Source organism: Macadamia integrifolia, chromosome 7 (assembly GCF_013358625.1).
Source record: "Macadamia integrifolia cultivar HAES 741 chromosome 7, SCU_Mint_v3, whole genome shotgun sequence".
Lineage (NCBI taxonomy): Eukaryota > Viridiplantae > Streptophyta > Magnoliopsida > Proteales > Proteaceae > Macadamia > Macadamia integrifolia.
The window spans coordinates 3334901-3352442 of record NC_056563.1 but is presented as its reverse complement, the minus strand read 5'-3'; the positions used below and the strand labels follow the sequence as shown (position 1 = coordinate 3352442).

At 37.8% G+C, this 17542-nt stretch overlaps 1 protein-coding gene across 4 annotated transcripts; it reads left to right on the top strand.

The window, feature by feature from the left end:
- Positions 1 to 2556: 2556 nt before the first annotated feature.
- LOC122085045 (phosphatidyl-N-methylethanolamine N-methyltransferase) lies at positions 2557 to 15863 on the top strand. Of its 4 annotated transcripts, none has more exons than XM_042653481.1 (3): positions 2557 to 2973; positions 3088 to 3101; positions 15371 to 15863. In XM_042653481.1, exons 1-3 carry the CDS (start codon positions 2860 to 2862, stop codon positions 15633 to 15635), a joined length of 393 nt encoding a protein of 130 aa, XP_042509415.1. In that variant the 5' UTR covers positions 2557 to 2859; the 3' UTR covers positions 15636 to 15863. The 4 variants fall into 4 exon arrangements, with proteins under 4 accessions (XP_042509415.1, XP_042509416.1, XP_042509413.1 ...); XM_042653482.1 differs by having other exon boundaries at positions 2559 to 2973; positions 15386 to 15863; XM_042653479.1 differs by having other exon boundaries at positions 2562 to 3101.
- Positions 15864 to 17542: the final 1679 nt, after the last annotated feature.

The following is a 17542-nucleotide window of genomic DNA, read 5'->3' as shown; positions in this document are numbered from 1 at the left end:
TTGCATATCATTTCTTACCACTTCTCCTAAAGTCATTTTAGGTCTACTATTTCCTCTTTTAGCTCCTTCTATTTGAATCTAGTCACTCTTTTTACTGGTGCAACAATATGTCTCCATTGGATATGACCATGCCACCTCAAATGGCTCTCGTGGAGCTTGTCCTGGATTGGTGTTACTCTTAGATCGTTTCTTATATATTCAGTCATTACTCTTGTCTTCTCGTGCATCCTCATTAACTCTTTGTAGCATGCTACTCCCAATTTTCCTACATTATTTTTCTTGACCGCCCAATATTCTACTCCATATGTAATAGTTGGTCTTATTACTATCTTATGGAATTTTCCCTTAAACTTAGTAAGTATGCATTTGTCACAAAACACTCCAGTTGCACTTTTGTACCTCATCCAACCTACTTTAATTCTGTGGGCAACATCATCCTCTATATCTCCTTTATTGTTTTTGCTTGACCACATGTATCTAAAACAACTACATACTTTGTGGCAGTTCTTACTCCTCAAGTGTCACTGCTTAATCAACTGTCTTGGTTTGATTGAAGTTACACTGCATATATAATCCAGTAAATCATTGGAACCATATATAGTTATAAAATTGCTAACTCACAGATTATGTGGACTTCTAAGGCTGCGTTTGGTAGTCATTCAGTTCCAGAAATGACGTTTCGTGTCAAGAATAGAATTTTCAGTTTCTGTGTCAAAATGCCATTTAATAAAAAAGGTGTTTGGTGAACTTGTTTCATGAACAATTACCCTAATTGTTCACTTTTCTTGTATTTGGAATGAAACCAAAATGACGGAACAACGTTTTCTAGCATTTTTTTTCCCTTTTCGTTAAAAAAAAAAAAAAAAAAAAAAAAACTGAAAAACACCAAGTTGACACCAAACGATTCATTTTGTTTTTTTGTTCCCATAAAATGAGGATGATTATCAAATGCAACCTAAGCCTCAAAATCCAGTCAATTGTCTGAAAGGTAGTTTTTATCTATAAATACCCTTCTATTAAATATGGTTCGGCCTGACATACTTTAGTTAGAGTGATTTTTATTTATTTTTTGGTAGAAGACAAGCTATTTGTTGATATGTGGGTTGTTGCGCTAGTCAGGCAAATTGGGGATTGCATGGATAGGCGCATGGTCCCAAGTTCGATTCCCCATCTATGCATTTACGATTTAAGTGGAGACCGTGGCAGTGGGTTGCTGCACTAGTCTCCTCGAGGATTAGTCGAGGTGCGTGTAGACTGACCCGGATACCTTGATTTAAAAAAAAAAAAAAAAATTGTTGATACATGCATAACTTGTAGATGTCACATTACAAGATTCCGTCAACCTTGAAATGCATTTAATTTGATCAAACTAGAATAAATAGGAGTGACCTATAAGGTCGTTATGTGGATATCATAACCCTTAAAATGATGAGCTTGCTACATAATTAAGTGCCATTCCATACAGAGGGGATGGAACAAACTGACAGTGTCTCTTTGGTGAGTGTTGTTATAAACCTGGTCTGCAAGATTTTTTTTTTCGACTCTAAACAAAGTGTATAATATCATTTCCTAACACCTATTTTTCTCTTGATGAGCATATGAAGTAATGTCCAATGACTTCATACCTATTATCCATTGTACTGTAGATTGCCAAATTGTCTCGAAACATCTTATGAAAAGACTTCAGACCATCTTACATAGATTTATATGACCTTTTTCTGGGCTGTACCAAATAGTGTCTGCAAATTATGTGTTCCGCGGCGTGGACCCCACTACATGAGGAACAACCCAGGAGATTGAGTCACTGTGGTAAAGGAACCATTTGGTCTACTTTATGGAAGTCTAGAGACCAACTTTAAAAGAATTTGTGAGTATAACTTTAAACTTTTGGTTATACAAGAAACACACAAGAGTCGGAGGCAAGGATCAAGGAAAATGCTCAAAGGATTGCAAAAAGCCAAGAAATTAGGAATCACCACCATTATCATTTGGACTAATTTCGAAGGATTAACTAGTGATAATCAATTTGAATCAATAATGTTGTTAGACTTTTATTTTTTGTTGAAATAATATTGTTGAACAAGGGAGAGGTTTTATTTTGCTAGCTCATAGTTATAAGAGTTGGTATTCAGAAAAATATGCGATTCGGTTCCTATTAAGAATTGCATCATGGGATAACACAATAAGGGTGCAACAATCAACTATGTTTTCAAAATCGTAGGTAATTTTTTAAAACATATTTTAGTATTCTTAGATAATAATATATCAGAAAATAACTAAAGTTAATAATAAGAATGGATCCTTCAATTTATTTCTTGATGAGCTAATTAATGTTTAATTTCCTATATGGTACAATTTATTAATATTCTCGGCTTATATTCCTATTAATCAATTACAAGACATAAGAAATTAAAGCTTAATCAAGAGTAAATTAATTGAGCTTATTAAGAAAAGGACATTCCTAGCACATGAGATTGCATAAGGCTCCCACATATGTAAAATCTAGGGAACAAAAACTATACAATCTTACCCCAAAAATGACTTGCCTCAGCCAAATTTGATCTGGCCAGAGTCATCAGGTCTTTCTGAAATAAAAACGAGTCAAGCAAACCAAAACCTGGTTTTGCATCTATGGACTGGCTATAGGGCCGGAGCCGCCCGATCACCTTCAATTCTGGAGTAAGGATTCGGATTCTGCCTGGCCCACCTATTAGGGGTAAAGGGTTCACAGACTTCATTGGAAGATGGAGAAAGGAAGGACCGGATTTCGATAGGCTCTGAAGCACCGTGAGAAACTTCATCTTCCTTTCAGAGAAACAGTGAGGAAGGGTTTGAAGCTCAACTCGAAAAGAATACAGTATGAATGTTATTGATTGCATAGGCGTACTACTTCCCTTCCCATTCTATTATTGGCTATGGACGTATCCTCAGACATGGGTGGATTTGTGCGGGAAAGTGAGAGACCCTTCAAAGGTAATGGCCCATGTCTCTCACTTCTTAAAGCTTCTTCAGATTCTCACTCTATTCTCTGTCGCTTCTATCTCTTGGCCTCCTCTCTACTTCTGGCCTCTCTTTATTTTGGGTCAGTTCCTCAACTTCAGGTATGTTTTATAGTCCCATTCTTGCCAACTCATAACTAATTCTATGTTGGTTTTTTTTTTTCCCTCAAATTCAGTTAGGGTTTTTGCTATTTTACTTAGATATATTGAACCCATGATCCAATATATTTCCTTGTTGCTTGCTGTGGCTAAATTTAGGATATGCTTGTTGTGGCTGAATTTGGGCTATCATTGAGGTTCAGTTTGGTTTCCAAGTACTGAAAGAGGAGATATTTATGCTATTACCAATTTATTTCAGAAAATATATTGTAGTTGATCAGGAAATTTTATTTCCCTTTCTGATTGCATTTGCATGCAGTTAGTTAGATGTGCTTCCTGCTGTGGGAGCTTGGATCAGTACATCTTGTTCACCACACTCTTGGTGTCATAATGAAAATTAACTCACTGCCAATGGAATGCCAGTTTTAGAAGTTGTATAAGGATGAGAAAGGGTACTTATGACACTCTGAATGACATATCTTATGTGGGCATTGCTCCTTGTGTTGGTCTGTAATTTGTTGGCCTTAAGGAAGTGTTCACTTCTTTCGTGTCAAATTGGATTGATTATAGTTCTACATTCCAGAGAGCATCATTATACTAATTGCTTAATTGATATGCAATCAATGTACCATCCGTTTCTCTATTACACATTCATGGATACCACTGATTAATCCCCATGTTAGTAGTAATAACAAATAAGACGGGCAGCCATCCACTATAAAGCATTCTGCTTCACTACCTTAATGCCCCTTTTCCCTAAGAAAAAAAGAAAAAGGATATCATAATTTACTCTATTATATAATGCAGAGTCGCAGACGATATTATTGTGGCCTGGAATAGAAGTATCAGTTGAATTGAAGCTCTACTTTTTGTCCCTTTTGGGCGATTATGAAGAGGAGTTTCCGTATCTTCAACGTTGTATGTCTTGATTAGTGTTCTTTTCCTGTTTCTTTCCTTCCTCTTGTTTACTCATCAAGCGTCTTTTTTTATATTTTATTTTTATCACTCCACAGAGAGGGTTGGGGAGAGAGGAGAGGGGAGAAGGTCGAGGGTTGAGGGACTTGTGTCATTTATTTTTCTTGTGTGTTAGATGTGTCATCAGAATTTCTTATTCATATTGTAAATAATAAGAAATAGAAGAGAAAGAGGAGAGAAGGGAGTGAGAGATGTTATGTAACTTTGGGAGTCACAACCTTAGGGTTGGGAGTACCCACGTCATTCAATATATATATAGAGCTAATACTATCAAGGGCATAACAAGAAATAACAACCAAAGAAAACACAAAGGAAAAAACCAGCCCCTAAGAGGAAGTTGAGATTAGCACTAGTGCTAATACCGACTTCCCTCCTTCTTACTTCAATAATGTCCAACATTCCCCCTCAAGCTGTAGCATAGATGTTAATCATGCCCAGCTTGGTACAAATATAATCAACTCTACCACTCGCAAGAGACTTGGTAAAAACATTTGCAAGTTGTTTTCCTTGTTGTAGATTTTTCCAAACAAAGTGGAAATCGACCTCAATATGTTTAGTTCTCTCGTGGAACACTTGAACTAATGCAATATGAATAGTAGCCTGGTTATCGCACCACAACTGCATAATAGATGGATATTCAAACCCAAGTTTAGTCAATAATTACTTCACCCACATCGATTCACATGTGACACTCGCCATGGCTCGATACTCAAACTCTACATTAGACTTAGCCACATTAGTCTTGAGATCCATCCCAATCAACATCATAGAAGTCTTCAAAACGTCCATGTCCATGATCAAAGTATAGCAAACCATGAACTGGAGCCTTTTTGAGATATCACAGAATATGAACAATAGCATCCCAATAGGACGTACGAGGTGAAGACAAAAATTGACTCACAACACTATCAAGAAAGGAAATATCAGGTCGAGTTACAGTCAAAATAATTCAATTTTTCAACCAATCTCCGATACTCCTCATAAGTATTACCACTTTCAGGGGGGCAGTTTTACATTGGGATCCATAGGAGTATCTTCTGGCTTGGACCCTAACATCCCAGTTTCTGTAAACAAATCCAAAACATACTTCCTCTGAGAAAGCAAAATCCCTTTCCTTGACTAAGCCAACTTCAATACCCAAAAATATTTCAACCTTCTTAAATCCTTAGTTTGAAATTTTTGCTGCAATTGTACTTTCAAACTTTGGATACCCTCAACATCATCTCTAGTAATAACAATATCATCAACATAAACAATAAGGAATATCATTCCTACCTAGATTGTTGATAGAAAATTGAGTGATCACTATTACACTGGGATAGCCCAAACTCGAGAATTACATCAGTAAACCTACCAAACCATGCCTTAGAAGACTGCTTCAAACCATATAAAAGTTTCTCGAGCTTGCACACCATTCATGACTCCCCCTGAGTAACAAACCCTGAAGGTTAATCCATATAGATTTCCTCATGTAAATCCCTATAAAGGAATGCATTCTTAACATCAAGCTGATATAACGACCAATGATGAGCAACGACAAGAGATATCAAAAGACGAACTGATGCAAGTTTGGCAATGGTAGAGAAACTATCCTAGATAGTCAACACCATAAACCTGGGCATACCCTTTAGCAACCAATCTTGCCTTTAGTCAAGCAAGAGAACCATCGAGGTTCACTTTAACCACATAAACCCAACGGTATCAATAGCAGACTTTCCCGGAGGTAAAGGTACAAGATTCCAAGTCTAATTTTACCCCAAGGCCAATAATTCTTCTTCTATAGTTGTCTTCCACCTAAGACTAGACAATGCCTCTACAACAAACTTAGTGTTAGAGCAAACACCAAGAAATACGAAAATAAACAGGCAATAGATCAGCACAACACAGAGATTTAACGAGGTTCACACACCAGTGTCGTGTGCTACGTCCTCAGGTGAAGAAGAAGATGTTTTACTATACAGAAGAGAGATTACACACAAGCAGTGGCAAGAAAACTTGCCCTGAATCCCTAGTTCGAAAAACCCAAAAAAATACAATGACTTTCTCAACAAGACAACAATGCATTGTATACTCTAAGTCGTGGGTCGACCCATCGGGTCGTAGTCGATCCGGTCAAACCATACCCCCCCGCACCCCCATATGAGATCAATGCCTCTGCTTCCATCACAGATCTCAGAAAACTTCCCATTTCGATCGCCACCAAAATATGTCGAAGTGGGTCAATCTTCAAAACGGGTCAAGAATTCAAGACAAACTCAACATTTTGGAATAAGATGACAAGAAATTATAGAAAGATAAGAATGAAAAGAATGTGACAAACTAAAATAAGACACAAAATTAGAAATGGGATGGTGGGTACAACTCCAAACACTCTTATGTTGAGCAATGGGAAGATTAAGGTTAGAAGAAGGAATACCTAGCTTAGAACTTGCAAACGAAGATAATAAGGCAGGCATTGGAAAGACAGGGGGTGTGAGATCTCTTCGAGGACGACGAGTATAAACCTGAACAACTTGTGGAGAAGGTGGAGGTGTTGTAATCGGATGAACCTGTGAAGTAGAGTGTTGAACAACATATATAGGAAGATCATCATCCAAATTGGACAAAACAAACTAGTCGTCATGATAGGATGTGGACTCAAAGAAGGAAACATTAACAGTAAGCCGGTAACAAAGTATTTCAACAATTCAGGAGAATGACACTTATGTCCTTTTTGGGTACGTGAGTAACCAAGAAAGATACATTTGAGCGCTCTAAGATCCAACTTTGATAGACCTAGATGTTGATCATGAATAAAACAAACACGCCCAAAAACACATGGAGGAAGGACAAATAATGGATCAGAAGGAAACTATAGAGAATGAGGGATTCCACCACGTAAAACTAAAGAAGGGACCTAGCAACTTTCATTACATGCCAATTCTTTCATTCAGCGAAACCGTTGTGTTGAGGGGTGTTTTTGTAGGAAGATTAATGAATAATGCCACATTCAGACATTTATTGAGAAAAAGGAACAGAAAAGTTTTTTTTTGCATTATCAGTACGTAAGACTTTGATAGACAAATTAAGCTGATTCTAAATTTCAGCAACAAAGGCATAAAAGATGGAAAACAATTCAGAACGATACTTTATTAAAGAAATCTAGGTAACTCTGGACTGGTCATCAACAAAAAAGTAACAAAATACTTAAAACCCAACATAGATATAACAAGACAGTGGCCCAATATATCCGATTGTCCGAATGAACTAGAGCAAAACGGTGCGCAGAAATTTATTGACTCGAGGGAAATAGCTCACACGATGAAGCTTCTTAAATTGACATGACTCACACTTTAAACTCGAAAGGGAACTAAAATAAGAATCAAGCTTTTGTAGACTCTGTAAAGATGGATGACCCAGGTTGCAATGAATTTTTTTTTTTTATGTGGAGATAGAGCACTTGATCAAGAAACGGAAGGAGATCGTTGTAAAAAAGATACAACCCCTCCGATTCATAGCCCCTACCAAATCATCTTCTTCGTTGTAAAGTCCTGAAAAACACATGAATTAGGATAATAAGTTATGGAAAAATTGTAGGCATGTGTAAGTTTGCTTATAGATAAAGATTAAGAGGAAATTGTCACACCCTGCCTCCAATAGGCCAAGGCATGGGGCACTGGACACCTCACTATATCCAGTCAGCATGTTTCCCCAGGATCTAGACTAGGGTAGATCATAACATCACAACAACACAACTAAAGATCAGAGGTCATATAAATGTAAACAGTCCATCAGTGAGATATATTGCATCATTTCCAGTGTCACTGTGTGATACATTATATTTACAGTTATCCAGATAAAAGCCATATACCTTAAAAAAAGAATATTTACATAGCTTACAGTATCTCAGAAGTAGACTATATACATTAGAGTTTGCATCAGCGGAAATATATGCACAAAAAGATAGGAATAATCTATCCTATTCCTCAGAACTGGCCTCCATAGGCACAGTCGTCACATCTACAGTCGGGTCTATAGTTGGTTTCATCATTTGGAAGATTGGCCAGGTAATCCATTGCCACTGTCTCATGATCAAGACTGGCAGTTGGCAAAACACTGGTCTCATCATCTAGAGAAGTAAATAAAGAGGGGTAAGCACGTCATGCTCAGTGAGCGAGTAGGGGCCAGCAAACAAACACAATACAAATGATGCAATGCATGCTCCACACCTTATATGATGCTCATGGATTCATTTAACATTATACTACTTCCTAGTCTATTACTAAGTCTGAAATCAGTGGTATAGTGCTACGTGCTATGCAACGTAGGTGGTATTCCCTACCCTGTATGTAGGGCCTTAGGAATACAAGCTCTTTGCAGGAAGGAGTCAGCTAGTCCTGGAAAGAACCTCGGTCTCCTAACTAACCCCTAGGTTAGTAACCCCATGCAGTCAAGTGTACAATACGTTGTATCCTGCTGCTTTTAGTCTCTGGGTACAGTACGTCGTACCATGGAAGTGAATTGTTGATCAGGCAGCCACGGATCGGGATTAGCCAATACCTATCCCCTACTGACAAGGGGTTGTAGCATTGGGTGGTGATAACCTAACCCACAATTTCTACATAATGCATAACCAATCATCCATTCACAACATGCATACAGTAACCATTGGGCACCTATTAGTGTCCCATCTTACCTATCCTACCTGTTCCGGCTTCCCGTTCCGTAAGTCAATGTCAGAACAATAATAATAATTATATGCACACAACCATAATGCATGAATCACAGGCAAGATTTAAAATAATGAACACTCCATAAAACAAGTCAGGGCACCCACTCACCTTGGTGTCCAAATTCTTGAAATCCGGGTTCTCGAGTCAAGTATATTTCTCACTGCAACTTATATTTCCTATTTCACAAGATAATTAAATAATTATTTTCAGGATAAAATCCTACAATTCTACCCCAGCCTATCTAAGTACATCAACTCAATTCCCAAAATTCCAACTGGGTACTTGCCTTTTCTTCACTGCACAATCTGTGTTTCCAACCACTTTCACTACTAAGGTCACAGAAGGGAAACCATTAGTGGGTCCCTCACTTGGATATGGTGTCCCCCGGTCGTACCAACAACTTTTCACATTTATGGAGTCCTCGAGCACTGTTCCTTGTTCAGATATGTTCCAACTTGGTTTTAACCTCCAATCTTTAATTTTGTTTCATTTTGGGAGATCAGTAGGGAATAAATTAGACTCCCAATTGACCCATTTTTGGGTTCCTATTGTTTGACCTTAGCTTAGGTATTAAGTTCCTACAGAATTTTCAGGGTTTATAGTATAATCTGTAGAACTGAATCTCTTTCCCCAATCTCTCACTTTATTGAGGTTGGATTCAGGTGCTTTTAGTCATGTGAGAAATGTTCCAACCCATTTCAAGCTTGCACAGAATTTATTTTGAATAAAATTAAATGAAATTCTGCAAAAATCCCATTTCCGATCTTGAATAAAGTTCTGCCCTAAAGTGTTTGGCAGAATTTCTACCTAGTCAATCCCATCCCTACATTAATTTCATTTTTTTTTTCTTTAAATTCCTTTGAACCACTGAGTGTTCCAATGGTTACGCCCAAGGCTGATATATCCAATTCTGCAGAAATTTTGAAAGTAATTGGGAATTTAACGGAATCTGCAGAATTGAAATATTTTTCATGCCTTGGCCATCAAATTGGGATGGAATACTTATGAATACAAGCCTAACATAATTAATTCAGCCTCTATTAGATCCCCAGCATAAATTCCCAGGGAGAAATTAACCTATTTTACCAGAACATGTTATAAAAATAATCTCTGCTCTAGGGCTTAGAAATTCTGTACTCAATTTATCAGAATTTGATCTCAATTTTACATATTGCTACTGAATTGGTAGAAACCCTAAGTTCTAGGGTTTTGTAGGGATAGATTTCTTACCAATTAAGTCCCCAGTAGCCCACAGAAATTAGGGCTTTCTCTACTGGGCAGCTGCACAGCTCATAGGGATTCCCTGGAAGTCCCCAATTAAGCAAAACCCTAAACCCTACCCTTCCTTTTTAATGAAATCATCAACTCTCTATTGTGCTGGGTCCGTAGTACATACCTGAGGGCAGTATTAATCTAGTAGAATCCTCAAGTGAAGTTCTTCCCTTAGTTCCCTTTCTTCCTTCTCTTTCCTTCTTCTTCTTCTCCTTTCTTTCTTCCTCTCCTTACTGTTTTCAGCAGCCAACGTTTTTGATGAGCTCTCAGCCCTTAATAACCCTTATATAGGGTAGCCTGAACAGACTTAAGGGTGGCTGGCCCCTATTTAATTCCTTATATTTAACCTATTTAGTCCCTTATGTAATTAGTTTGTATATTTAATTTTCTATTTTTATTTATAATTATGAAATATGCATTTTGTACCTCAAATAGGCCTATTACCATAGGGGTATGATGGGGATTTGCACAGCAGAGGTGTGGGCCCCACAGTGCAAAAGCCCAAAAAAATATGTATTCTGCCAGTCCAACTGGCTGGCCGGTTTGTACTTGCCAGTTTGGTAGAAAATGTGGTCTCCTTGGCCTATCTACCCTATTCTCCTGTACCTAATCTCATAATTAAATTTTACCTCTTTGTACACACCTCCTGATGGGTTCCCCAGTGCTGGCTGAACAAGAGCAAGTGGGGTCATTTCTGCCTTCTTGGCACTCCACATCTGCCAACCATGTCAACATTGGTTTCCTCTATTCTGTCCTCTTGCCTGTTCACAGGGGGTATAAAATCAGTTTAGGGTATTACAGAAGATAATACCCTAAAATCAGTTTGTGGCAATTGAAGAACAGAAGATAATAACAAAGAAGAGTAGGGATGAATTGTTCCATTGCCATTGACCTTTTCCTGAGAATCATTGGCCAAAGTGACACTGAAAGAAGATATCTGGAAGGAGAAAAATATACCTGAGACAATAGATATGTGATCCGATGCACCTAAATCAATGATCCAAGGACGAGAAAAAGAGAAACATGCAGCGGCATTACCTATCTAGAAAAAAGCAGCAGTGGAGGATTGAGGAAGATAAGAAGTCTGAAACTGATTATACCATGCATATTCGCCATCTGTCATCATAACCATCTTATCCTCAGATTGTCCAGGTTGGGTGGAAGGTTCAGTACTTGTTGGCTGCTGCAAAATAAGCAAACTGCTTCTGAGAAGGCCTGCCATGAAGTTTCCAACAGAAACATTAGATCAGTCCTGGTTTGCCACAATGGTGGCATGTTCGTACTGGTCTGAACTATCTAAAGTGTAGGAGGTACCAGTAGTCTGCCGTTTGCTATTCCCACTACCATTGCCACGTGTACTACCACGACTATTGTTTTGAGACAAAAGTGAGCTATCTACTGGTGTAGGATCATGAGAACTCTCTCGAGATACCCGTAAGACGCGGGAAAAGCATTTGCAAGCGATGCCACTTTCTCACCTCCAAAAATATGAGAACGAACAGAGTCATACTCCATACTCTGTTCCAAGGCCACCCAAAAATTCCATAGCTACAAGTTGTTCTTTCTGATTTTGCATCTGCTGCGCATTACTACTAATAGGTAGTGGAGAATTAAATTCTTCATAATCCTCTTAAAATCAGCAAAGTATTGGGTCAGAGGACGACCCTTTTGATCAACCCGATAAAACTCCTAGGAAAGCTAATAGATACGAGATAGATTGTTTTGTCCAGAACATAGAACATTCAAATATTCCCTTAATTCATTTATAGTGTCTATATGGGTAACAATATCAACAATAGAATTTTCCATAGAGTTCAGGAGCTGCCCTAGAATTCGTGGATCAACAGTATCCCAAGTAGTATCTGTAGTAGATTCGTCTTCATTAAATGATCTTGTTGTTCATGACCAGTCAACACTAATTGCACAACTTCTTCCATTGTTGAAAATTGGCAGCCCCTATAAGTTTTTTCTCTAAGATCCTATGAGAGGACGAGGATACAATTTCAGTCACCACATTCTTTGCCTCAACCATTGAAACTAAGAAAACGATCTCCGAAACCCTGCTGGAAATCGATTTTCTCAACACCCTGTAAAAATTGAGTTCCAAATGAGCAGAGAAGAGCAATGATCCACAAGATCCCTGCAAAAATTGATCTCCAAAACCCTGCTAGAAATTGATTTTCTCAACGCCCTGCAAATTGAGTCCCAAAAGAGCAGAGAAGAATAATGATCCACAAGAATCCTGCAAAAGTCGATCTCCAAAACCTTGCTCCAAAGAGAAATCGATCCAAAAAAAAATCCCTGAAATTTTGGATTCAATCTTCACTCCATATATCTGCAACCACCACAAGCAAGACCTGGTTCTTCAGATTTTGCATAAACTAGTCTCTAAAAGCAATTGAACTGCAGCATAGGGTGCTGTGCCTCTCCAAACAGAAACCTAAAGAAACCGCAAATCAGAACTGTGATGATTCAATCGAAATTGATGGAAACCTTAGAAGAATGATGAACAAGATCCTAAGATAAAGGAGTTGCAGCACCTAAGGATCGTGCTCTGATACTATGAAAATAATTAAAGAGAAAGAGAAGAGAAAGAGGAGAGAAGGGAGAGAGAGATGTTGTGTAACTTAGGGAGTGACAACCTTAGGGTTGGGACTACCCACTTCATTCAATATATATAGAACTAATTATAGCAAGGGCATAACAGGAAATAACAACCAAGAAAACACAAAGGACAAAACAGTCCCTAAGGGGAAGTCGAGATTAGTTCTAGTGCTAATCCCGACTTCCCTCCCCCTTACTTCTGTAATATCAACACATGATTGTGCTTGATCCTCCTTTGGAACTTTCACAGCTCCGTTGGTCTGATGATTCTCTTTGTAATACTGTACAACCTTTTACATGGCTAATCAGCGTTAGAAAGCATGTACAGTCCTTAAAGCGTTTGATTGTAAAGGGGAGTGGAAGCCTTGAGAAAGTATATTCTGTCCTTAAAATTTAAAATGTTTGAACTGTCGTTAAGAAAGGATATTGGGATCTAGTGAATAGAAGTTAGGAGATGGAAGCTCTTTAGGTGGAATGGCAGTTAACAATAGTTGCGAGATTCATAGGAAGTAGCCCTATGAAACTGAATGTTAATTTTGCATACATAGGTGATCACCTAATGGTGCTCAGATTTGAAATAAATATATCTTCTATGCTTAAAGAAATATACTCTCCCCCTTATTGGCTTCTCATCATTAGAGAAAAGGCAATATTTTTATTCAAATATTATGAAGAGTAGAGTAAGTTCTACTCTTGGAGTCCTAATCTTAAATTCAAAATGAAACGAAGGAAAGGATTCTTTATGATCTTCCCTTGCATCGAAGCTTCAAAGGCTATTTTGGCTGTCTGGAGGTTTCTTTGAAGATTAACTACATAGGCACCGTCAATGTATGTATTTTAAGGTTGAATTGTGTCCATCCTCCTGAAAGTGAAGTTGTGGTATCCCATTAATCAATACACTTGATTTCAGCATCTCTGTCTGCCCCACATCTCTATCTCTATCCCATTTTCCATTGGACTTGATTATTGCCCCCCACCCTCTCTTGGAGTATGTGTGTGTGTGGGGTGTATGTTTTGTGTGTATGTGTGCATGTCTTATTGCACCAAGAGAGATCCCTCATCAATGTGGCAGATCCAACTTCAAAGACTAGGGTAACCAGAAACTTTGCACAACTGCATCTCTCTCTCTCTCTCTCTCTCTCTCTCTGTATATATATATATATATATATATTATATGTTAACCCGCACCAAAAAGGTTGCCTATTACTGTGACTAGTGCTCAGCAATGGACTTTTCTAATACCAACTTCAAGAACTGAGTTAAGTAGCGACTTTGCTTGGCTGTGGCCTCAATCTTAAGTGGTTATGAAGGTTATTTTTTACAGGTTGTATTGGCCCATTTAGTTGGGATAAGGCTGAGTTGTTTTTCTTATATTGGCCCATCCTGATTTCAGATCCGTTTATGCTTGATGCTTCTTATTCGTTGGAACTTTCGGTGATTAACTCTCAAGAATGAAATCAAAAGTCTAGAACAAGTGGACCCATACCTGCATTTTCAGTGGTTATGAATCTTGCTTTGATTCTTTGTCAGTTTGTCATCGACTTAGCCACTGCTTGGACTTTGGATAATCTGATTAGAAGTATCATGTTCTTTATTAGCAGGTCCTATGATCTGTGTACATGGCAAGTATTTGGACATGAAAATTGACCATGCTTACATTGCTGCTGTCATTCATTTTCATTTGCCAGTTGATGTTTCTTTTGTAAAGTTTAGGAGAGTTTTGCATAACCTCTCTGGTAGCTAATAGTGTCTTTACATGCACACTAGTTGGTTGTAACTGTAGCATAGTTGCCTACCATCTAGCGTAGGGGTTCCTTACTGTCCTACGACAAGTACTGATTCAAACTCTGGGTGCCATAAGATTATCTTCTATTTATTGTATTTATCATGTGCTTACAAATGTACTATAATTTTGTTCATTATTGCGTGGGGACAGCAATAGGTGACTGTCACTGAGCTAGGGGCGTCAAAATGGATCCCGAAATGGAAAAAGACGGGACCAAAAAGGGGTAAGAAAAAAGAACCTGGAAAACTCAATAAACCAATAAAAACCTATAAAATTGATATTTTATATTATTTTTTCTTGTTTATATTTGAAACAGTGAGACTGAACCAATAATAAACCCCCTGCTGTAATCCCATCCATAGCGGTAGTGGCTCCAACTGGTTTGTGTCATCCCTCCCTTTTCCGTAGCTTAAAAAGAAAAAAAGTAACAAATTCTAGTACATCATGGAGAACTCAACATCTGTTTGCAGGCTCGCAAAGATCTCAAACAAATAGAATATCTCTGTAAATTCAGAATTTGTGTTATTTCATGAAAGTTCTTTCGCATTCTTTTCCTTGATGGAGGCTCTGCAGCAGATTGAGTTTGTTAATGGAATAGGAAACCGAGAAGGGATATCTCACCTTAAGTTCTGGAACAAAGCATTAGAAGAGGACAATGTGTTTTGAGTCTTATGATAACAAAAATAAGGTGACTGACTGATACCAATCAGACAATGTTACAGTGATCCAATGGAGTGAAAAAATTTTGAATGTCTATTTTTTATAGGAGTGTTGAATTGTTTGATTTCTGCTGCATGCTTAAACACTCAGTATCATGAGAATGGGTTTTGGCTCTACATTTCTGCTTTTTCACCCTCTCTATGTCTCGCATTTTTATGTTGAATATATTAACTATTTTGTGTCATCTTCTGACACTAAAATAGTGACTCAAATTACAGGGTATATCAGTTGCTTGGTGAGTCAGGTACTTACTATGGTGTGCGCTTCGGGAAGAAAATTCCTTGGGTAACGGAATTCCCCTTTGGGTACATACAGGATCCACAATATGTAGGTAGTATTATGAGTCTGCTTGCATGTTTGAGTTGGGTTCCATTCCTGTACATCTTTCTATGGGTGCTGGGTTATGTGTTTATGATTTGGTTAGAGTCAAAGGAAGATCCGGCAACTCGTGCTAAGCCATTGGCCTGATTGCTTCCAATGATGTTAACTGCTTTTTCTTTCGACTAGCAACACTTTCTCAGTTGAGGAGAATGGCATTGTGGTGAATTGGTTTTCTATTCGCCCCCACCCCTTCCATCAAAAGAATTTTTTTTGCCGTATTAAGACTAATCATTAATTTTTGTAATCTTGTACCTTATTGAGATCTTTAAAGTTCAAGTTTAATTTCAACTCATAAAGTGGCTTCTTTTGAAGAAATCAGCTCTATCTTTGTAGCATGTACTTGAATGGGTTTGTGAACCTCAAAGGAAGGAAAAAATGGATGTCACACGATCTTCTTGAAAAGGGTTGGGCCAAAATGTGGGGCAGATTGGTTTTAAGCCATGTTTTTTCCTTTCCTATGCTGTAATTGTTTTTAATTATTTGTCCTCTGAACTTGATTTTATGTCGAATTGTATAGTGGTCTCTTTTCTTTCCCTTAAAACTCTCCCTTAAGGCTGTGTTTGGTAGCCAAGAGAAGAAAAGAAAAGAAAAGAAAAAAAGAATCTAGAGAGAAGAAAAAAAAGAATAGAAAAGAAATGAAATGGTAAGAAAAAAAAAATTGTCTATTTTGACTACCCATGAAGAAAATAAATGAATTTTTTTTTTATTTGCAGTAAAAGAGAACACCATTTCCAAGGCGAATTTTGAAATTAAAAAAAAAAAAATCTTCTCTTGGTTCATGACATGTCAAACTCGTAATGAGAATTTCTTAAACAAAAAAAATAGTATAACTTTTGTACTTGTTTTCTTTTCTCTTGGCTATCAAACAGAGACTTAGTTTTAAGAGTTTCATTATGTTGATTAAGTCTGTGTTTGGCATGCATGCTTAGAACGTGTTCTGAGATTTTTAGAATGCTATCTGGGTCTAGAAGGCATTCCAGAATGACATAAACACTGTTTGGTGTGCGTTCCATTCCAAATTCCTGTGTTCTCGTTCCTGTAAAGAGTGAGCGTCCTCAAACCTCTGGCTGCTTCGTCCATGAAGAATAGCCATAAACAGTTGGATGGCTCAATCGCCATAGTCTCTCCATTGTAAGATACAATTTCCTTTCTCAACTCCAAAGCTTAAAGTGGGATAAGCGGCGAGTGCGGCACATTTGGGTTGAGAGATGGATTTGTCTAATAAGATAAGAAGATCACGGTTGGTTCCTGTAGCGAGGATCCTTTGGGCAACAGCTATGGCACCACAGACGTAGACTATAGAGGAGTGAAGAACAGTGGCATACGCCCCTTTTCTTCTTGTTGCTGCTGTGATGATCTTTGATTGATTTTATACCTCATCAATGTTTCCTGCAAGTATAATTTTGTCACTGTCAATTTTTCATTATTTTTGTCTCTCATTTTGTCACCCATGGTTGATCTGGTTCGTGAAAGATTTGGAAATTGGGTTATTCCCTTTGGCTAAAAATTACTTTTTATTGTTAATAAAATGGTAGGCACCCATGAGGTGTTAGATAAAATGCCTAAACAACTCAACAACCTAAAATCAATAACATATTTTCATCAAATATGCATCCAACAGTGTTCTCATTCTTGGTCAAGAATGCATTCTACACGTTAAGAATAAGAATGTACACACCCATTCTGAGAATGCACACAAATCAAATTTTCAAAATAGATAAGAGCGCTAATGTCATATGGGAACTAATGGCTGGAAACAGTCCTTATGGTTTTGATATCCGGTGGGAATAATAAGAATCCAAGTCCAAGTTGATTGGTGAGCCTAGTGATAGGAGACTACCTAGCTCAGTCTAGAAATCATTCTGAAGCAAAAAAGTAGAGAAGAATAAGGCTGTGTTTGGTAGCGTTCCAAAAAAACGTTTCTGAAGTTTTTTTTCGTTCTATGAGAATGAAAAAACGGAATAAAGCGTTTGGTGGATTTATGGTGTGTTTCG